Source organism: Osmerus eperlanus, chromosome 7 (genome assembly GCF_963692335.1).
Source record: "Osmerus eperlanus chromosome 7, fOsmEpe2.1, whole genome shotgun sequence".
Classification (NCBI taxonomy): Eukaryota; Metazoa; Chordata; class Actinopteri; order Osmeriformes; family Osmeridae; genus Osmerus; species Osmerus eperlanus.
Window position 1 is genome coordinate 2,747,567 of NC_085024.1, and position 23,794 is coordinate 2,771,360.

General features: G+C 46.5%; 1 protein-coding gene across 3 annotated transcripts in view; it reads left to right on the forward strand.

Moving 5' to 3' along the window:
- Window positions 1–23,794, forward strand: part of grb10b (growth factor receptor-bound protein 10b) — a 43,995-nt gene that overhangs the window by 13,839 nt on the left and 6,362 nt on the right. For all 3 annotated transcript variants that reach the window (XM_062466498.1, XM_062466497.1, XM_062466499.1), the window contains exons 4-7: window positions 7,174–7,387; window positions 8,987–9,131; window positions 19,579–19,735; window positions 23,643–23,761. In XM_062466498.1, coding sequence (XP_062322482.1) covers window positions 7,174–7,387; window positions 8,987–9,131; window positions 19,579–19,735; window positions 23,643–23,761 — 635 coding nt within the window. The remainder of the gene's footprint in view (window positions 1–7,173; window positions 7,388–8,986; window positions 9,132–19,578; window positions 19,736–23,642; window positions 23,762–23,794) is intronic.

The window sequence follows — 23,794 nt, forward strand, 5'->3', positions numbered from 1 at the left end:
CACTTAGATACCTCTCCTTAGGCCTATGGCGTAATAATATGTTCATTGCATGTATGGGAAACGGCAGGGTATGGCTTGGTTGAGCTACAGCGACACCAAGAATGGTGTTAGCTCCATCATGGAATAACCCAGAACATTACAGCAAAGGATGAGCCAACTCATTCCGTTTTCATGTAGCCCTTTTGAACATCACACTCTCCTGACTGACGTTGATTTGAGCCCCACGACTGTATGGATTAGGGCCAGCGTAGTTTAGCCCCAAACAATTACTCTGCACCGCCACGGACCGCATGTGTCATGGTGTGATTCTTTGCATTATAATGTGTGTGTGTGTATGTGTTTGTGTGCACTCAAAAAATAAGGGGAACTAGGGACATTGCTCAGAATTACAATGCATACATTTTAATGTATTTGCGTAGTAGGTAAATATGTAAACACACCATTAGCAGGTAGTGATGTCATGGCCCGTACTGAGCGGTGATGCGTACAGTTCCCCGTCATGCCATGAATATCGATGCAGAGTTGCAGTGAAAAGATACAGACTTGACACATGTGTTTTGTGGAGAATTGACCTGTGACTCAAAACTGCTGCCTGATCCAAACTGTGAGTTTTGCCATCCGTTGAACCACTACATGTGGGTGAATCAGGTGGGTGAATCAGGTGGCTGAATCAGGTGGGTGAATCAGGTGGCTGAATCAGGTGGGTGAATCAGGTGGCTGAATCAGGTGGGTGAATCACCTGGGCAGAATGCTACTTTAGCAGCAACAGCAGCAGCCACCTCAACTGCAAGAGGCCAAGTTACCCTTCATCAATCTTAAACACTAAGCAAAAGAACGTGCGACTTATAGCACGTTTTTATAACAAAACAACAGTAGGAAAACTTTTTTTGTGAATGCTATTTAACCCGTTAAGGAGTAGCGTCGCACATGTGATCGTTCGAATGCGGGTCTCACAGCATAACGTCACATATATGCGATTTCGAACATTTCAACTGAATATTTTCCGATGGACAAAAACTATGCCACAAACGCTTTAGTATGGCTTTAAAATGTACGAATGACTAAAGATAGCTAGCTACCGTTTCGGAAAAATAACTTACACTTTGGGGACCGTCGAAAATATTTAGAACTCACGCGTCTTAAGGTAAATATTAGTTAATTGCCGGGCAATAGAAAACATACATTACGCACTTACTTACTTTCATTTTCGAAGTGTTACATGCTGTAAGATCGCCTATACTAGTGCATTTCCTGGTATCATTGTTCCCGTATCAAGTGCGGCATATATTCCAGTGTGGTTTATACTCAGATTTACAAACACAAAGCTCCCATACTGGTGGGGTGTTGTTCATAGAAAATGCGGCTTATTTTCCAAAAAGTACGGTAAGTATACCATGGTCTGGGTGAATACTCGATTCTGATGTACACCTACTAAGTAGTTCAAGCAAAACTGTCTGTTCACCGTTCTAAATTATTGCGCTGGCTTCATAGTATGAGCAGAGCCTGTATTTCTATAAATATCTGCTGACGTCAGTCGTCAGAAGTATTTCTAACTTCTATAAAAAAAAATATATATATATTAATAAGTATGCAGTGGCATAACGACATCTCTGACGTTGATAACAAACCAACCCGTTTCAAAATCGGTTGAAAATTGAGCAAGTTATGGTCATTTAAAAAGTAGCCTACATGTAGCATCAACACAATGTTATGGGTGAGCGAGTTGACTGTAGCAAAATGGCCGCCATGTGCGGACGTTCAACTCCGTTGTCCGGCAACGCGGACGAGACATCTACCCTTTATATATATCTATGGGCATGACTACCCATTAGCGAATCTCGTACTGTTGTTGCCATATAATATCATAGAAAAATGGACTCAGCGTAAGCAACCGCGGAACACCTCCGCATCGTCCATTATCAGGTAGTGATGTGTCGTTCGTGAACGATTCGTTCATTTTGGACAAATCCTTACAAGGACTCGGGAGTAACAAGTCCTCTCAAAGAGTGATTCGTTCATTTTCTCGTGACCGCGCATCGGGACTGTTGCATAGGCTCGTCCAAGTAAACAGAAATGATTTGTTATTTCCCCACTCGGTCTTCGGGTACGAGTCTTTGGATCATTTTTCATGTGACCTGCATAGGCTCTGTAGTGGTAGCTAGAGGAAACAAACGATTCGTTCATTTCCCGACTCTGTCTTTCTACCCCCCCCCCCCCCCCCGTTGAAATAAACGAATGACTCGAAAAAAGATTTGTTCGTTTTACTGAACGAGACTCAAAGAACCGAATCAGTAAAATGATCCGAACTTCCCATCACTATTATCAGGTGATATTGTACACCTCGTCGGTCATTATCCCTTACATAACCAAAACAAAGGACTTTAAATCAGCAAAGTATGTCCAGAAAAATATACAGTGGTTTTCCTCGCCCATACACATATGAAACCAGTACAGCAGGGGTCCCCAAACTTTTTCTGTGAGGGTCAGATAATTTTTCCTTTCTTTAATGTGGGGCCGGGTCGGTCTGTAACAGAAAATTACTTGGGCCGGAGTGACTACCAGTATTATTGTGGAGATTTTAATATGATTTTAAATGTATTTATTATGCCAGATTACTTTATTATTTTGTTATATGACAAGGGATATATAGCCTATTAAAAGAGCATTATTACTATCGTAATTACCTTTTTTCATATTCATTGCTATTGAAATAAAAACATTTACTTATTTATGCATATTAATTAGTGTGAATTTATTAGTGGGGGGCATAGATTATTTTTTTTAATCTAGATTAATCTCACTGTAATCTTGGCGTTAATCTAGATTAAAATGGCTCATTTGAATTCCGCCGAAGGCATTCAGAATATGTGTGCTACACAAATAATGACTAAAAGTAAGTCTTTGAGAATGGGTTTCTCAAACCAGGTGGCGCATTAGACCAGGAGCTCATCTCCTGTTTCCAAAATGCATCACAAACTGCTTGAGAAAGCTGTTCTACTATGATAATTGGTGATGAAAATAAATTATGTTCAATAAGATGTAATTGTGTTTATTAACTGTTTATTAGATTAGTTAGCTTGGCTGATAGAGCTGTGCTGACGGGTTTGCCTCGGTTGCACTCAAACATCATAGTTTGACGACGACTCTTCCCCTGCGCTACATCAGTGCTTGGCCCGGCATCTTCCGCATTAGCTAAGGGATGCTTTGCGTTTAGGTGGTATTTGAGACTGGAAGAACTCCTACAGTAAACTAATTCCGCATAGCACAAGGTGCAAACAACCTTAGTCTTGTCGAGGTTTCCATTGGGAAGCTTCTTAAAAATACATTCTCCCTGAAGCAAACATCCATGTTAGCACGTCACGTTTGATGTGATAATTTCATACACAAGGCATACACACAGGTTCGAAGACTGGTTCTCGCCCCCTACAGTGCAATTCGGCTAGTTATACATCCGCGCTAAAATATCAAGGTGAAAGTCATCATAGCTTGCGTAGTATAGACCCAGCTCCCAACCCAACCTTGAGAATAGATAAACGGCAATATTTTTTTTTATCGCCGATAAGAGTCGCAGCGGGTTAACGCGCGTTAACGCCGATAACGGCCCACCACTAGAACTTATACGTTTTGATGTATTTTTAATAATAAAAACAATTTGTGTGCGGGCCATATTCGGCCCGTGGGCCGTAGTTTGGGGACCCCTGCAGTACAGTATTCAGTCTAGTATGTAAATAAGTTTAGTTTCATATGTGCATGAGAGAAGAAAAGGACATGTATATGGTCATTCTGAACAATGTTCCTCATGGCCCCTCATATTGTTGAGCGTGTGCGTGTCCACCAGGCCCAGGGTGGGGGGTTGTACCAGACGCCTGCTACACCAGAGGTCCTCACCCATTAAGTTCTGATAGGAGGGGAGGGGGGGGGGATATATACGAGGGCTCTTCCACTGTAAACAATTCAGCAGTTCAAAGACTGATTTGTAAAGACGCAGGGTGCCATTATAATTAAGCTTTCTATCTAATTGTGCTTTACAAAATCCATCCATGCTAACCGGAGCATGAGAGTTAAGCACAATATTGCCCCAGCGTGGGAGTTAGACAAGGAAGGCGTGGTGGCTGGGCCAGGGGCAGGAATCTCGGTGCCATCAGGGAAATAAATGGAGCAGAAAGTACATTGTCATGTTCAGTTCCCTGGGGGAAAGTACCATGGTCAGTTCTCTGGGGGGGGGGGGCTGTACCATGGTCAATTAATCTATGGATTTATCGATTAATCCTGTACATTAGGTGCACATTTTCCTTGAGGCTAAGTATTTTTTTTACAGTTTGATCCAAAACGATGTACGAGGGGGGATCTGAACCTGTTTATGCCCCTCCGGCTCCTTTGTATATGGTTTCAAAATTCACATTCCAAAATAAACGACTATGCATAAGGATCGCAGGCTGCTCAATTTACCGCGATTACACTTGATTGCGACACCAGAATTGTTTTGGATAGTCCCGACAGACACACTGGTTAGTACACAGACCCAGGCAATATGACCTCGCTATTCCCCATGCAGAACACAGTTACTAGGTTACAAATCCCATCAATACCACTAATGCACTCCTAATCCTATCTGACTGGTTAGAGAATTTAAACAGTGATTTGAAGTCTAGAAGGGAAGGTCCAGTTATGCTTTGTAGAGGGGTCCAGGGTCTCAATGTAGGCCCTGCTTTACGGCGAAGTATTATCTGTGACAGCTAGGTAGGCAACAATATCCAGACATTCCTCACATGAAAGGGCCTTGTACAGGGAGGGATGGAGGTTGGGTGGGCGGAGGGATGGAAAGGAGGTCTGTTGTATATTAAGGTGCAGCATGTGCAGCATGTGAACCATTCTGATTGAAGGTGCAGCATGTGAACCATTCTGATTGAAGGTGCAGCATGTGAACCATTCTGATTGAAGGTGCAGCATGTGAACCATTCTGATTGAAGGTGCAGCATGTGAACCATTCTGATTGAAGGTGCAGCATGTGAACCATTCTGATTGAAGGTGCAGCATGTGAACCATTCTGATTGAAGGTGCAGCATGTGAACCATTCTGATTGAAGGTGCAGCATGTGAACCATTCTGATTGAAGGTGTAGCATGTGAACCATTCTGATTGAAGGTGCAGCATGTGAACCATTCTGATTGAAGGTGTAGCATGTGAACCATTCTGATTGAAGGTGTAGCATGTGAACCATTCTGATTGAAGGTGCAGCATGTGAACCATTCTAATTGAAAGGGATACATCGTAACCCCCAAAACTCTCACCAAGCTTATATTGACTGTAGTCTGAATCCTGAGACACTCCTGCTTTTCTGCTTAATCACTTCATGATTCTGTTCTCTTTCTCTCTAGGGAGGTTTAGGGTTACGGTGCGTGTCCACTACAGCAACGCGATGCGAGCGATGCAATGCTTTCCATTCATTTTCAATGGAGCCAGACGAATCGCTTGCGTGGTGCATTGTGGGTAGCGACGCGATCCAAGCGATTCAAGTTGAGATTTTCTCAACTTTATGTAAATGAGGAGCGATTTTCGCAAGCGATGGCCAATCGGCTTGTTGTTGTGTTTCTTGTAACGTAGCAACCGTTGGTCATGGTAAACATTTCTAGTTTTCACAGTTTCAAGATGGAGGACAAACTGATTGTCTGTGTGGCTGCATACCCAGCCATGTTTGATACGTCTGTATTCGTACAGATATGTAAAAAAAACGGGCATGGAGCAGGGTTGCCGATGTTGTTGTTGCTCCTGGTGGAATAGCAGTAGGAGGAAATGTCAAATGACGTTTTATTAAACATTTAAAAATTCACAAAAAACTGGACAATTTGTGTCCCTGTAAATATTTTTTTTAAACCGGGAAAGTCGTTCGAAAAATAGAAGAATCCCGGGGTAACCGTGACGGGTGGCAACCCTAGTTAGCGTTAGATTTAGCGTTAGCTTCAGCATTAGCATTGGAGTTGATGCAATCACAGACCCAAGGGGGATTCACCTTAAGTAACTAATATTAAATCAGTCAATCATTCAGCCTGTGTTAATGACAGACATTATAAAGTAACAACAGCAGAGCGCTGGTTGCCCTCCGACAGTATGCAGCTCTCTGGTCAGCTCTGCTGAAAAAATTTGAGCTAGAAATGTTTTCAACAATATTACAATTTTGTGCTACAAACTTTGACAGACATACGATCAAGAGGGCCAGAATTCAAGGCGCAAAGTTAGCACAAAGTACAGTAGTATGCAAATGTATGCATTTTGCATGTAGAACATACTTTGTAAAGGCAGTTGTAGATGTACTAAAAGTAAAAGAAAAAGTAGGAGATTTAAGAGGCAGGAATTTGTTTTGTTTTTTCTTCCATGGATATTCACTTCCTGTTGTTGATGACAGAGTGGGAGTTGTGTTCCACCTACTGGATCGGTGGGTAACTGCAGCACAGCCAAGAGAGCAGAAGCCTTGCTTTAGAAGCTTGTCCTCGAGTACACCACCTCTACAAGCCCATTCTCCTACTGTGTTCTGACATACCTCACCCATCTCTGTGTTCTGACATACCTCACCCATCTCTGTGTTCTGACATACCTCACCCATCTCTGTGTACTGACATACCTCACCCATCTCTGTGTTCTGACATACCTCACCCATCTCTGTGTACTGACATACCTCACCCATCTCTGTGTTCTGACATACCTCACCCATCTCTGTGTTCTGACATACCTCACCCATCTCTGTGTTCTGGCATACCTCACCCATCTCTTTGTACTGACATACCTCACCCATCTCTGTGTTCTGGCATACCTCACCCATCTCTTTGTACTGACATACCTCACCCATCTCTGTGTTCTGACATACCTCACCCATCTCTGTGTACTGACATACCTCACCCATCTCTGTGTTCTGACATACCTCACCCATATCTGTGTTCTGACATACCTCACCCATCTCTGTGTTCTGACATACCTCACCCATCTCTTTGTACTGTATCTGTGTGGTTAAAGGAAGTACACAGACGTGTGTGTGGTTAATCGCGTTTAGATGCCGTGTGCCTTTCATGCAACATACCCCAGGGCTTCAGCACAAAATCAACGCTGGCGACCAGAAGCCAAACTTCACAATGTCAACAGTCTGAACGGCAGATGTGTGACTGCTCTCCTTGTCCCACAGATGACGATGTGGATCTGGAGGCGCTGGTGAATGACATGAACTCTTCCTTCGAGAGCCTATACACCACATGCAGCCTGCTGACTGACTCCACCCCCTTACTGCAGAATGGCCAATCGCAGCGCCCGGCCGCAACCAAAGAGGCCTGCACGCTGCAGTCTGTGTCGCCCAAACAAAACCTGCGAAGGTCCCAGCCAATGCACATTCTCGCCTTCAGGTACACACACACACGTACATTCGACAAACACACACGTTCATTTAGGTTGGTTTAGGTGCAGTTCTGTGGGCGTATGCGAAACCCCTTGTGACACTGCTTGTAAAAAGGGCTGTTAAATTGATTTTACTCATAACCACTCGCATAACACTGATCAAACGCACAGTAAAAACTGCACAATGCTTGTGATACAGCATAATAACGGGGTGCTCAGGACTAGTATATTACAAACAGCCTGCGTTGTAAACACGTAACCGAAGCAGAACAGCACACGAGAATACAACTAAAGTGTATTATTTTAGTGCATGCAGTAGTGTTCTCTTTTTGGAGCATATACCAGGTCTTTGCTGATTTGACTATTTGGTCCAGAATAAAGAGTGTCTGGTTTCAGCATGGTCTGTGTATCAAGGCACAGAGAAACCAGATCTAGTGGGTTGTAGGACACTCACACTGGGAGATTATGCAGCCCTGACCTCCATCTCACCTCCACTCCAGCTTAGATTTGACAACATCAAAAGGATCGGAGCTTTTGAACTCCCTCGGATGTGGAGAAATGTTGGAGCCGGCTAGCCGCCAGGGCTCAGACACCACCTCGGTCAGTGCAGAGGGAAGCTGAGAGCAGCTAGCTAGCCGTCACGGCTCAGACGCCACCTCGGTCAGTGCAGAGGGGAGCTGAGAGGAGCTAGCTAGCCGTCACGGCTCAGACGCCACCTCGGTCAGTGCAGAGGGGAGCTGAGAGGAGCTAGCTAGCCGTCACGGCTCAGACGCCACCTCGGTCAGTGCAGAGGGGAGCTGAGAGCAGCTAGCTAGCCGTCACGGCTCAGACGCCACCTCGGTCAGTGCAGAGGGGAGCTGAGAGGAGCTAGCTAGTTGACTGCTGCTGGCTCTGTTTAGGAGTCAGTTTACCTGGTTGGGGGTTATGTGAAGGTCAGTGGATGGAAACAGCTGAAGATGTTTTGATGGATTTTGAAGGGTATGAGTAAGTCAAGCTCCATGCCTGTCTGGGTTAGGGTTAGAATCCCCTCCAAACAATCAACTCCTAGAGCTTCGATTTGACCACCCATTCACCAAGGCAGGCTTTCTCTGTCAGCAGTCCTGTCCGTCCGGTGTGTTGACCAGTCCTGTCTGTCTGGCTGGTGTTGACCTGTCCTGTCTGTCTGTCTGGTGTTGACCAGTCCTGTCTGTCTGTCTGGTGTTGACCTGTCCTGTCTGTCTGTCTGGTGTTGACCTGTCTGCCTGTCTGGTGTTGACCTGTCTGTCTGTCTGTTGACCAGTCCTGTCTGTCTGTCTGATGTTGACCAGTCCTGTCTGTTGACCAGTCCTTTCTGTTAGTCTGTCTGGTGTTGACCTGTCTGTCTGTCTGTTGACCTGTCTGTCTGTCTGTCTGGTGACCTGTCAGTCTGTCTGGTGTTGACCAATCCTGTCTGTCTGTCTGTCTGGTGTTGACCAGTCCTGTCTGTCTGTCTGGTGTTGACCTGTCTGTCTGTCTGTCTGGTGTTGACCAGTCCTGTCTGTCTGGTGTTGACCTGTCTGTCTGTTGACCTGTCTGTCTGGTGACCTGTCTGTCTGGTGACCTGTCTTTCTGTCTGTGCGTTTTACCAGGAGACTGCAGGAGGAGGAGGAGCAGCTAAGGACTTCCTCCCTGCCAGCCATCCCTAACCCCTTCCCAGAGCTGTGCAGTCCAGCCAGCTCCCCTGTCCTCAGCCCCGGGTCCCTCCCACCCTGCCCACCCTCCTCTGGAAAACACGTGAGACACCCTCAACTCCTCAGCTCAGACAGACACATCGCAACATCGCATGATCCACAAAACGTCATGTGTTTGGAGTATCTTTATGTATATAGCTATCAAAATATATAGACATATTTGGCTCTACTATGCTTTATTGGACCGTTTTTAAGTGATGTGTGACAGAAAAGGCAGGGAGGGGGGGGGGGAAACATGCAAACCCAGGCCACTGCTCATCTGCCTGTATAAACTGATATATACAATATTATGTTTGAAACAAACAAAAAACCCTGAATACGTTTAATGAAGCGCTAATGACACTCCTGCTGTTAGTTTAAAACACATGTATTATTTGTAGTGCAGCCATTTTTCACTTCCCTGTCATCTCTGAGGAGAGGCTAAGATCGTCTTTGGAATTTCCCTTGGCCTGTTTTACTCTGTCATCCTCCAAGTCGTGTTGGCATGGCGATTGCCTCCGTTTTAGAGCTTGTGCGTTCTGTTCCTGGAAGACATTAGCCATGTTCAGTCCAAAGGTGACCTTAACACTGGAGGATTCTTCAGTCACATGACCAGGATTATATAACTCCAGTTTAGGGCTGGGAGGTATGGCCTAAAATGTATATTACGGTATAATTCTGAAGCACGGACGGTAACAGTATATATATATCCATCCATCCATCATCTTCCGCTTGTCCGGGGGTCGGGTCGCGGGGGCAGCAACCTACTTCCACCAGCTCTTCCTGGGGGACCCCGAGGCGTTCCCAGGCCAGCCGAGAGACATAGTCCCTCCAGCGTGTCCTGGGTCTTCCCCCGGGCCTCTTCCCAGTGGGACGTGCCCAGAACACCTCACCAGGGAGGCGTCCAGGCGGCATCCTTATCAGATGCCCGAGCCACCTCAACTGGCCCCTCTCGACGCGGAGGAGCAGCGGTTCTACTCTGAGCCCCTCCCGGATGACCGAGCTTCTCACCCTATCTCTAAGGGAGAGCCCGGACACCCTGCGGAGAAAACTCATTTCGGCCGCTTGTATTCGCGATCTCGTTCTTTCGGTCACTACCCACAGTTCGTGACCATAGGTGAGGGTAGGAACGTAGATCGACTTGTAAATAGAGAGCTTCGCCTTTCGACTCAGCTCCTTCTTCACCACAACGGACCGATGCAGAGCCCGCATCACTGCGGACGCTGCACCGATCCGCCTGTCGATCTCGCGCTCCATCCTTCCCTCACTCGTGAACAAGACCCCAAGATACTTGAACTCCTCCGCTTGGGACAAGATCTCCTCCCCGACCCGGAGATTGCACTCCACCTTTTTCCGGTCGATATATATATATATATAGTTATATATTCATTTTTCTCAAAATCTCATGACAATGTAATCCGCACCGCTGCTATATTCGCATTTGTTGAACTTTTGCAGTGCTTTGCCACGGAAGAAGAGCTAACATGTAGCTTTCAACAGTAGTCTACATTTATGGGATCACAAAAAACGTTGTTAAATATTTGTAGTGAGCTAGCTTTACCAAATTATTACTTGGCTGAATAGTCGATTCTGTTGGCCTACAATAAAGATTTCACAGTTCTAACCAACCTGGCATCATTGCTTGCATGGCTACACTCTTCCATGCTGCAATTTTTGACGTCGGAGGTTGTCATATAAAACCGAATGGTGAAACCTGAAAACGATACTGTACTCCATCTGTGGAATAGGCTACTGATGAGGATCCGGAAGATTGCTTGCGATGTTTGGGTAGATTGATTGTGATACTTGCGTTAAAGTCCCGCACAGTAATTTTATGCCGTGCCTGCTGTGAATGGGGCTGTGACTAATCTTATTCCTGGAAGGCTCTACCGCGGTTAGCACGGTATAGTCAAATTCCATATCGTAGGCCAAATTCATAACGGTTTCTATACCGTTCATACTGCCCACCCCTACTCCAGTGTAAACTTTACTACCACTCTCCTAACATCTCTTGATCTTATTCCACGCTTGCAGAACTGGCCTAGCAGAACTGGGCATAGCAGAACCAGGCTAACAGAGAGATAAAGGCACAAGAGCGCTGTGCAGACTGTTGGCCAGGCCTGTCAGGGTTCATTGCTCTGTCACTCTGTCACTCTGTTACACAGCATTCAGGCCACCATCTGTTACGCAGCATTCAGGCCACCATCTGATTCTCATTATTACCTCCTCCTCTGCCGCTCTCAACCAAGCTATCATCTCTATGCTCTTAAAGGGGAATGTGCTCTCTTAAAGGGGAAGGGTCCAACTCACTGGTCACATTTCAGTTGTATCTTGGGATCCACTCGATTTAACCTGCCTGGGATACGTGTTGAAGAAAACCTGCCCTTTAGATAATATTCCATTGCTAGCATGCATACAGACACACTCATTTCTAATAATTCCAAGAATTTCTCTGAAGCCAAGTATGAATCCAGATCAAGCCCTCAATGTGTCGCTAAATGCTGTAGGCCTAACAGTTTGTACTAAAGTTTCTAGGGATAGTGATTTTCATCTATTGGTCGGCATTATTGGCTGAACTTCAATAAACAAAACTTTCAATCAGGTAAGTAGTTGTCTTAAAGGCAGGGTAGGTAATGTTGAAGCACTTTTTGTCATATTCACTCAAATAAATCTCACATTATGATAGCAACTAACAAATCCCAAGATCTGACAGTAAAATTATTGGTTTTGAAGGGAGGAGGTGGGATAGTGTGCTTTGAATCCTTTCAAACTCAAGTCAAAATTGCTAGGTTTACAAAACGTACCTACCCTGCCTTTACATTCATGCAGTGCATTCTCCTTGCACAGTATCAGGTCACACAGTCCAGATAAAATATCCGGGGACTGTATTCCAGCTGCATGCTAGCTAGCTGATCCCACCTCATCAAGATGGCCGCCTCCTCTGGTCATGCCAGTGCCAGTGAGAAGGAGACAACCGAACCTGCCCTCTGTGTGATCCTTGAACGTTATTATGTCATGTGTACAGTATGTGTGTACGCCGTGTCATAGTGTGTGTGTGTGTGTGTGTGTGTGTGTGGGAGCTCCTCACAGACTGGGTTTAGCATTTACATTTACATTTACACATTTATTCTTTTAGCAGACGCTTTTATCCAAAGCGACTTCCAAGACAGAGCTTTACAAAGTGCATAGGTCACTGATCATAACAACGAGATAGCCACAAAACATTGCGAGTAGCCAAAACATGAAGCACACATTGTGAACAACCAAAATAAGTGCCATTTAGTTCTTCAGAGATTACTTACGAGCTTGTTAATAGACGCAGGTTGAATGGGGGCCAGGCTTGTGGTTTGGACTGGTACGTTTCACCTGTCAGGACGTATTTTTCCATGTTTGCGTGCGGAACAAGCCTGGACCTGCTCCTGGGGGATTAGCTGGCGTGGTGCAGAGGTGACAGACACGTTGGGCTGAACCGAACCACTTGACTCTCCTAGCTCTGAACTCAAGCTTAACGTTTAACTGCCTCATTTTTTATTCTTCAACTTTTTCAGTTTACCCTCTATGGTTAATGCTCACTTATGACTGAACTCCTGGTCTTGATTCCAACGAATATTTGCAAAAGCGTTGTTGTTGATTGTTTGGTGGTAGATCCCAGCGGTTTCTTTCCCTAGTGGTTAAAAACTAGGTACTCTGTCATATCACAGAATGGTTCGATAACTAGGCCGTGTTCACAACCCACCCACTCACATCCTTTCACCAGAATGTATTTTTTGGGAAGGTGCGTGATTAGGCTTAAACTGGCGCGTTTAGACACACTTTAAATCAGGGGTCCCCAAACTATGGCCTGCGGGCTGAATATGGCCCACGCATTTGGACCGGCCCCCCAAAAAAAAAAATCAGTTCGCATATAAAACAGATTTATATGCGTAAAGGTTTTGATTTCAATAGCAATGAATATGAAAAAAGGTCATTACGATAGTAATTTTAATAGGCTATATATCCCTTGATATGTACGGATGTACGGTGCATAACAAAAAAATAAACTAGGCTAGCACAATAAATACATTTAAAATCATAATAATACTGGTAGTCACTCCGGCCCATGTAATTTTCTGTTACAGAAAAGTAAGAGCGGCCCCACATTAAAGAAAGGAAAAATGATCTGGCCCTCGCAGAAAAAGGTTTGTGGACCCCTGCTTTATACGTTCTCAGGTGCTGAGTTGTTGTGTGAGCAGCTCTGCACGGCTGTGATCTCCATATGCTCCTCGTCCTATGCTGTCTTCTTCGGTGGTTTGTAGCAGAGTCCAGCGCTGCCATGGTTACAAGGTGCACTAACAAGTAACAATACCAGGCCAGGATTCAGTCAGCTGGTAGAGTAACACACAAGCCTAAAGGTAAAGCCTTGTGATACCCAGTGCTGCAGGATGTGAGGAGGATGTTGTGTTTATGTTGGTTTGCTGTTAGCCTGTGTTAGTACACACTCCTTTTAATTCCTCCCCCACTACCACACACAGCTACCCCCCCCTCTCCCACCACCACCACCACCACCACACACAGCAGCAGTGTAGATAGCACAGGACACATAGTGCTCATGCAATTCCGTTTATCAGAGTGCTGTGATGTCATCCTTTATCTGTGCCCAATGGGGCGACCACAAATGGACAGTGATCCATAGTGGCCTGAAAAGAACCAGCCCCCCGGTGCCCCCCCCCTCCCGTCACCCTGAGGCTGTAACTGTAGGGATGTACAGTGTGAGCAACAGGCACTGCACTAGTTCAAAGTAATGCATTTGTTTAACATTTTGCTTGTATCCAAAGCAACATACTGGAAGGGGGGGATTTGAAATCACAACCTCTTGATCTGCAGTCAAATGCTCTAACCACTGAGCTGCAGCGAACACACCGGCCGTGTAACGGGCTGTGGCTGTCAGTGTGTGGTGTTTGCAGAGCGCCAGGAGCAGAATGACAGGACAGTTGCTCTGTTTCAAGATTGAACCCTCTCACCCTCTGGTTGTTTCAGACCTAGAAAATTCAGTTTGGGGCTAACCGAAAATTAATTTGACATGATAATTAGACAACAAGGAATCATTTGAATTCCACATCATGAGTCAGCACAGTTTATGAAGTGACTGAGTTTGGAGCAGGCAGCACTCTCTGGCAGCACGGCCTGGAACACTCCAGACCCTGACTGGCCTCATTAAGAAGGGGGCTTGTCTCGCAAATCTCATTAGTGTATGTCACTGGTCCCAGTACAGCACAGACCACACACTGCCACCACACTGTACAGTTGAGTCATTAAAGAGGTACTTGTCAATCGCCAGGGGGGGAGAAAGGGGGCAGAGAAAGAGAGAGAGAGAGAGAGAGAGAGAGAGAGAGAGAGAGAGAGAGAGAGAGAGAGAGAGAGAGAGAGAGAGGGGGGGGGGGGATTCTGGTAAACCCAAGTCACTTAATCAATGGCTGTTTCTTGTTGGGTAAGTGGATCGATTAGAAGCAGGGGCAAGACCAGGGATCTTTGTCTGTTATAATAGAACACAGTAGAATAGAACACAATAGAACAGGATTGTCCGTCAAAGCATGTGGATTGGTCTCACGGTTACATAAAAAACAGCATCACAAAGACCTGATAACCAGCCCAGATACATTGTCCTGATAACCAGCCCAGAGACATGATCCTGATAACCAGCCCAGAGCCTTGGATCTGATAACCAGCCTAGAGACATGGTCCTGATAACCAGCCCAGAGACATGGTCCTGATAACCAGCGCAGAGACATGGTCCTGATAACCAGTGCAGAGACATGGTCCTGACAACCAGTGCAGAGACATGGACTTGATAACCAACCGAGAGACATGGACCTGATAACCAGCCCAGAGACTTGGCCCTGATAACCAACCCAGAGACATGGATCTGATAACCAGTCCAGAGACATGGACCTCATAACCAGACCAGAGACATGGTCCTGACAACCAGTCCAGAGACATGGACCTGATAACCAGTCCAGAGATATGGATCTGATAACCAGCCCAGAGACTTGGACCTGATAACCAGACCAGAGACATGGTCCTGACAACCAGTCCAGAGACATGGTCCTGACAACCAGTCCAGAGACATGGACCTGATAACAGCCCAGAGACATGGACTTGCAGGGCTATCCCTGAGCCCAGAGCAGCTTGAGTCAGTGTGTGTGTATGTGCGTGTGTGCGCCTGTGTGTGTGTTCTTTCACCTTACCCTTTGGGGATTATATTACACACACACAAGTATGTCCTGAGTCAATGGAGTCGGGCTGAATGAGGGCAGTGTTAAAACAGGAAGTTTCTCTCTCTCTCTCTCTCTCTCTCTCTCTCTCTCTCTCTCTCGCTCTCTCTTTCTCTCACACACACACCTTCTATGACATGCACACACAATTACACAGACTCCGTGGAGTTGGGCAGTGGGACATTTGCTCATCGAGATCTCATATATTCAGTAACATTTGAAGCTAGGTGCTGGTAGTGTTACTAGGTCAACTTCTACGTTCCCGTTGATGTCATCCTGCTTACCGACTCCAGATCAGCTGTTCCTGCTTACTGACTCCACATCAGCTGTTCCTGCTTACTGACTCCAGATCAGCTGTTCCTGCTTACCGACTCCAGATCAGCTGTTCCTGCTTACTGACTCCAGATCAGCTGTTCCTGCTTACTGACTCCAGATCAGCTGTTCCTGCTTACTGACTCCAGATCAGCTGTTCCTGCTTACTGACTCCACATCAGCTGTTCCTGCTTACTGACTCCAGATCAGCTGTTCCTGCTTACCGACTCCAGATCAGCTGTTCCTGCTTACCGACTCCAGATCAGCTGTTCCTGCTTACTGACTCCAGATCAGCTGTTCCTGCTTACCGACTCCAGATCAGCTGTTCCTGCTTACCGACTCCAGATCAGATGTTCCTGCTTACCGACTCCACATCAGCTGTTCCTGCTTACTGACTCCACATCAGCTGTTCCTGCTTACTGACTCCACATCAGCTGTTCCTGCTTACTGACTCCAGATCAGCTGTTCCTGCTTACTGACTCCAGATCAGCTGTTCCTGCTTACCGACTCCAGATCAGCTGTTCCTGCTTACCGACTCCAGATCAGCTGTTCCTGCTTACTGACTCCAGATCAGCTGTTCCTGCTTACCGACTCCAGATCAGCTGTTCCTGCTTACCGACTCCAGATCAGCTGTTCCTGCTTACTGACTCCACATCAGCTGTTCCTGCTTACTGACTCCACATCAGCTGTTCCTGCTTACTGACTCCAGATCAGCTGTTCCTGCTTACTGACTCCAGATCAGCTGTTCTTGCGGACGCAGAGCCGTGGCTCTACACCGGGAGACGGAAAGAGAAGTAGGGAGACAGACAGATGAAGAAAGGCAGGGAGGGGAGACAGACAGAGCCTTATGACATGCTGGGACTTCCCCTCTCTCTGAGTTTCTGTGACGGAGAGAGAGGGGGGGTAAAGGCTAGAGGGGAGACAGAGAGAGAGAGACAGAGACAGAGAGAGAGACAGAGAGAGAGGGGAAGGGAGAGAGCTGTGACTCTTACGACATGCCTCACTGTCTTGAGTCGCTGGGGGAAGGCGGGAGGGGGTATAGAGAAAGAGAGAGAGGGCGGGAGGGGGTATAGAGAAAGAGAGAGAGGGTGGGAGACGAAGTCCATAAGAGCGAGAAAGACACCGAGAGGTAGGGAGAGGGAGGGAGATAGTGAGTGAGGGAGAGATAGGGGGAGGGAAGGAGGGAGGGAGAGGAGTGTGTAGGAAGAGGGGGGAAGGAGGGGGAGAGAGAGTGGGGAAGGAGGGAGATATAGGGAGAGAGGAGTGTGTAGGAATGGAGGGAGGGAGAGAGAGGGGGAGAGAGGAGTGTGTAGGAATGGAGGGAGGGTAAGAAGGGAGAGAGAGGAGTGTGTAGGAAGGGAGTGGAGGGAGAGATAGAGAGAGAGGGAGAGAGGAGGGAGTGGAGGGAGAGACAGCTGGTCAGTGTTCCACACAGTCTACCGATCTGTTCTAAGTTTCTCTCTGACTCACCATTCCTTTCTCATTCTTTCTCTTTCTGTCTCTTCGGTTCTTTCACTTTTCCTTTCCTTTCGTCCACACACGTGCACCCCTCCCCCACACCCAGCTCCCTCACCCTCTTTAAATAGTAACTAGAACAGAGAATTCACCTCGTGTCACTTCTGTGACTTATTACCTCCGCTGCTCTCTGTCCCTGTAGTCTCCTGGTGGAGTGTGTTCTTAGACATCTTCACACACACAGAGGGCAGCAGGGCGACCAGCCTCCTTCAGCAGACCCCTGACTCCTGCCCAGACCACCACAGGGCACAGAATCAGAATGGGTTTTTTTCGCCATGAAAGTTTGCACAGACAAGGAATTTGCTTTGGCAGGAAGGTGCAAACATTAAACATATAGGAATCTAAAATTTAGATATGAGGACTAACTATACTAAGGGTACATAACTAGCAATACTAAGTGGAATTAGAATTAAAATAAACAATACAATAAAAAAATAAAAAAGGGAGTGTGGATCAGGAGCAGAGGTAGGGGTAGAGAGACCGACAGCAGGGGTGTGGATAGCATGAGCCGGCAGGAGACAAAGGTATCAGGATCTGGCTTCGGAGAGAGGAGCGATCCGAGGGGTGAATCTCCAGTGAAGTTTGATGCTTGTTGAGCAAACAAGCTCTTACTTGAAAAACTTGGGATCGTTCGAGGTTCAGGCGGCCATGCCCCCCCCCCCTCCCCCCACTCTTCTTAACCCTTTCCCCCACCCTCCCTCTACTTCCCCCCCCCAGTCCAGAAACAAGTCAGTCACAGCTAGTCTGTCTGTGCATGACTGTGCGTCTGTGTAGAGGACTGGGCATGTGCATGACAGACTTGAGTGTGTGCAAATGTGTGTCAGCGTGTGTGGGAATGATTACATCAGGCTGAGCGAGCCCTGTGATTGGCTAGCTTGTGTGGTTTGATTCGGCTCCTAGTGTAACCCTTTGTGAAGCGGCAGAGCAGAGTTTGAAGCCACTTGAGGGGGTTTTGTGACGGATACCTAACAGCCACACAGACACAACTTGACACAGATGAAGTCAGGACGGGTTAAGGAGGATTTTTGAAACTGTTTTTTGGATAAAGGGATAGGAGAGGAGGAGGATTGCGGTTGTGGAGGGAAGCTCACGCTGAAAATGCCTTCGTGTTCCACTGAGTGCTGCCTGTTACAAACTGTGGAGGTGAGCTCTCTCTCTCATATCTCAACTCTTTTTTCTCTATCCTTTTCTTTCTCTCCCTTTTTAGTTCCTTCTCGGTTTTTCTCTCTTTCTCTCTCGCTTTCTCTGTCTAGTCTGACTGAACGGTCTTCGAAGCTAGACAATAGATGAAAAAATGGACTGATTCAAGACATTTTGTCTGAATTGAGTAGAGGCATAAATATTGAATCAAAGACCAAATACGTTTCTCCGTCAGAAGAAATTCAACTGTTTCAGCCACTGATTTTGCTGAAAGTGATGGTTGAAAAAAAGGAATGTGAAAGCCTGTCTGATCCGACGTGTCACGTTCATGTGTGTCGTATCTGGGACTCCAGCTTATCAGAAGTAGGGGCATGAAGAGATGCTATGATCTGCTAGATTGTTTCAATAAATTATCCTAATTGATCCGTAAAGTGAGTGAGTGTGTGCGTGTGTGGATTGTGAGGGAGATGAAAGCCGTACATAACCTGAGGCAGATGCTTCCATGAATAATATATATGCTACTCTTCCAAGTAAAAAAATATACTGAAAGTGTAATTACAAAGAATAAGTACAACCACACTTAACATATATTAAAGTTGTCACTAATTGTGTGAATGTACAAAACTATAAAATAAGTATACTTCAAGTGTAATATACAGTATATAATATTACATATATAATATAATGACAATGTACTAAGCTTCACATATGAATTAAATTTAAGTATACTCTATTTCCACTTTCGTTATTTTCTCCCACAAAATGCTTTCCTTTTTCTCAAGGTACGAACGCACGCAGAAAACCCCTTTCCACGGTCTCAAACGTCTGAAATGGGTTTTAAATCTGATACAAAACGTCTACATAAAATGTTGAAAGAAGAGGACAAATAGAAAGTAAAACTTTAGTAACTTCTAAACTAGATGCTGCACTGGTATTTATATATTTGTATTCCCATGGGGAAAATAGCATTTAAAGTTATATTTTATTGTATTGTATTACATGTTTCGTAAAGTATAAAGCTAGCTAGAAGACACTTTTATTCAAAGTTACTTACTAAGGGGGATTTGAACCTGTGACCTCTAGATCTGTAATCCAATGCTGTAACCACTGAGCTACACCCACTCCAAACACACAAAGATATAAGCACACACACACACACACACTCACTCACTCACTCACTGATGATGTGTGTTCCAGGTGATACAGTATTGTGTTTTTCAGGTGATAAGGTATTGTGTATTTCAGGTGATAAGGTACTGTGTATTTCGGGTGATAAGGTACTGTGTATTTCAGGTGATAAGGATCAGCAGTGAGGATGGGATGGGGAAGGCCCTAGAGATCCCAGTGGACATGACAGCCAGAGACCTGTGTCAGCTGCTCGTCTACAGGAGCCACTGTGTGGACGATAACAGCTGGACCCTGGTGGAGCACCACCCTCTTCAGGGGTTAGGTGGGTCACACACACACACACACCCTGGTGGAGCACCACCCTCTTCAGGGGTTAGGTGGGTCACACACACACACACTTTCACACTCACACACGTACACACACTCCTGGGGCCGGTTGCACAAAGCACCTTAAGTTTTTTCCTTAAGTATGACACTTAAGGGTAGATTTCTCCTTAGCTAAGGGATTTACTTAAGGGTGTTGCACAGAATCCCTTAAATGGTTTCCTTAGCTAAGGTGAAACGTTAAGGGATTTACTACATTAAACGTGATTTCACAGCAGTAAAATTCGACCGTTTCCACGGTGACCGCGTCTGTTCAGTTTTATCGTTAGTAGGCCTACATCACCTTACAAGAACTACAGTAGAGCTAAAAATTGAAAAAAAAGGGCAAGAAAACCGAATTGGTCAGAGGAGGAAAAGATTGTCCTTCTACAGGAATATAGCAAAAGAAAACACATACTGAAAAGTAAATTCGATCCGCACATAACAGCCCACAAAAAACTACGAATGTGGGAGGAAATAGCAACCAACATAAACTCACGAAGTTTGATCAAATGGTCAATTTCAGAAATTCAAAAAAAATATGATAACTTAACTGTAATGTCCAAAAAAGAGATCACGCATTTCAGGAGGGAGTCCAACAAAACTGGTGAGATCAACTTTACTTGTAGGTGTAGCTTACTGTAGTTGCTACACAGTAACGTTTTGTAACATTTACTGTTACAGTAGCTAGTCGAGATAGACTAGCCGACCCGTAAATAGCCTTCATGTTTAGACTGCAGCAGCACAGTAGCCTATACAGAGTGCTATAAAACAACTACATTGACATAAAATACATTTTGTTTGGAATACATTTTCAGGTGGTGGTCCACCTCCAAAACCACTTTCAGATGAGGCAGTGATGGTAGCAAACATCATTGGTATCGACTCAACTGTAAACGGTCGGACAATTCGCAAATTGACTGCCGGTCAAATCTATAATTTAAGATCAATTGCTCATCATTAAGTGTATCCATTGGGTTTTCGCGGTCACGGAACACTTCTTGGGATAGGCCTACGTTCATTTATATCCATAAACTCGGCCATGTTGCGGACTAAAAATGAACTAGAGGTACCTTAAATTTTCTTCCTTAGTTTGGTTGCTAAGGTCTTTCGTGCAACGCTTTAACGAACTTTAAGGGATTCCTTAAGTATAAGACGAAGTTAAGGAGAAAACCTTAAATACTTAAGGGAACATTTAAGGAAACCTTAAGGAAAATACTTAAGGGTGCTTTGTGCAACCGATTACATTTTAAGGAAACCTTAACTCTGACTTTAAGGAAAATCTTAACTTAAGGTGCTTTGTGCAACCGGCCCCTGTTCTTTTCTTCCCCCTGTCATGTAGAAGTGTGTTTTGGTAACTGGGTGCTCTGAGAAACAGCCAGTACCCATAACCCTGACGATCAGCACCCTGACAATCAGCACCCTGACGATCAGAACCTTGACGATCAGAACCCTGACCATCAGAACCCTGACCATCAGAACCCTGACCATCAGAACCCTGACGATCAGCACCCTGACCATCAGAACCCTGACCATCAGAACCCTGACAATCAGAACCCTGACCATCAGAACCTTGACGATCAGAACCCTGACCATCAGAACCCTGACGATCAGCACCCTGACCATCAGAACCCTGACCATCAGAACCCTGACAATCAGGACCCTGACCATCAGAACCCTGGCGATCAGCAGGTCGTTCTGGATCTCAAACCCTTTGTGTCTCACGAGCATGTGAACGCGTCGGTCTGCGTAGCACCCTGGTCTGCGTAGCACCCTGGTCTGCGTAGCACCCTGGTCTGGGACGATAAATGGAGTACATGTTCCAATACTTTTGAAGTGGGCAGGTTAAGGTAGCCTTGGTTTAGATGTGATGATCCCAAGCACAGGGGAAAGCCTCATTGTGGAGTTAGCCTCTCCTCACGGTGGAGTTAGCCTCTCCTCGCGGTGGAGTTAGCCTCTCCTCAGGGTGGAGTTAGCCTCTCCTCAGGGTGGAGTTAGCCTCTCCTCAGGGTAGAGTTAGCCTCTCCTCATGGTGGAGTTAGCCTCTCCTCAGGGTGGAGTTAGCCTCTCCTCAGGGTGGAGTTAGCCTCTCCTCAGGGTGGAGTTAGCCTCTCCTCACGGTGGAGTTAGCCTCTCCTCAGGGTGGAGTTAGCCTCTCCTCAGGGTGGAGTTAACCTCTCCTCAGGGTGGAGTTAGCCTCTCCTCAGGGTGGAGTTAGCCTCTCCTCAGGGTAGAGTTAGCCTCTCCTCAGGGTGGAGTTAGCCTCTCCTCAGGGTGGAGTTAGCCTCTCCTCAGGGTAGAGTTAGCCTCTCCTCAGGGTGGAGTTAGCCTCTCCTCAGGGTGGAGTTAGCCTCTCCTCAGGGTAGAGTTAGCCTCTCCTCAGGGTGGAGTTAACCTCTCCTCAGGGTGGAGTTAGCCTCTCCTCAGGGTGGAGTTAGCCTCTCCTCATGGTGGAGTTAGCCTCTCCTCAGGGTGGAGTTAACCTCTCCTCATGGTGGAGTTAGCCTCTCCTCATGGTGGAGTTAGCCTCTCCTCAGGGTGGAGTTAGCCTCTCCTCACGGTGGAGTTAGCCTCTCCTCAGGGTGGAGTTAACCTCTCCTCAGGGTGGAGTTAACCTCTCCTCATGGTGGAGTTAGCCTCTCCTCAGGGTGGAGTTAGCCTCTCCTCACGGTGGAGTTAGCCTCTCCTCAGGGTGGAGTTAACCTCTCCTCAGGGTGGAGTTAGCCTCTCCTCACGGTGGAGTTAGCCTCTCCTCAGGGTGGAGTTAGCCTCTCCTCAGGGTGGAGTTAACCTCTCCTCAGGGTAGAGTTAACCTCTCCTCAGGGTGGAGTTAGCCTCTCCTCATGGTGGAGTTAGCCTCTCCTCAGGGTGGAGTTAGCCTCTCCTCAGGGTGGAGTTAGCCTCTCCTCACGGTGGAGTTAACCTCTCCTCATGGTGGAGTTAACCTCTCCTCGCGGTGGAGTTAACCTCTCCTCGCGGTGGAGTTAGCCTCTCCTCGCGGTGGAGTTAGCCTCTCCTCAGGGTGGAGTTAGCCTCTCCTCGCGGTGGAGTTAGCCTGCTTGGCTCGCTGGGCTGGCAGGAAAGTGGAGCTGGGAGACAAATCTATGTGCCCCTCGGACCCAGGATGGAGGTGTGAGTTAGAGTTACTCCTTCCTGACTCGCCACAGGAAGTAACCGGTTCGTTCTGCTCATGCTGGTGATGTATTTGTACCCCCCTCCTTCCACCACCCCACACCCCCTCTCTCCCCAGACAGGAGCCTGGAGGTAGTCTGTTACGGTGACTCATGGTCATGACCAACAGTGACTAACACTGGGGGGGAGCCAAAACATTCCAGAAATGGACAGACAGGAAGGGCGAGAGAAATATGGAGGGAGGTAGGGAGGGAGGGAGGGAGGGAGGGAGGGAGAGAAGGAAGGAAGGAAGGAAGGAAGGAAGGAAGGAAGGAAGGAGGGAGGGAGGGAGGGAGGGAGGGAGGGAGGGAGTTTTATGGTGTTGTGGAGCGTCACAACTTGGTTGTGTCACGACTTCCAGCGTGACTTTAGGGATTCCCCGGGCCTCTCCTTGTGACAGTGTCTTCAGGAGGCATGTTAGCGTCAGTCTCTCTGTCAGTCTTCTCTCTGTGTCTGTCTGTCCATCTGCAGGTTCAAATCCTCTCTGTCCCTGTGAATTCTCTTCAGCAGAAACTGTCTGTCTGCTCCAGGAGTGTCCACACACACTCCGCTGTCTGCATGTCTGCACGGTCTTATTTCCATATGACTCCACCTCATACCAAATTGTATGTAAGACTTGTATTCATTTAGTTCATTTAAATACAATTTTCCCCTTTCTATCTCCGTCTCTCTCTCTCTCTCATTCTCTCTCTCAGAAAGGTCTCTTGAAGACCATGAACTGGTGGTTCATGTCCAGGCCTCCATGTCTGTAGATGGCGGCAGACTGCTCTTCAGGAAGAACTACGCCAAATATGAATTCTTTAGAAATCCCTTGGTATGTTTTCATTCCAACAGTAAAGTGTTGCTT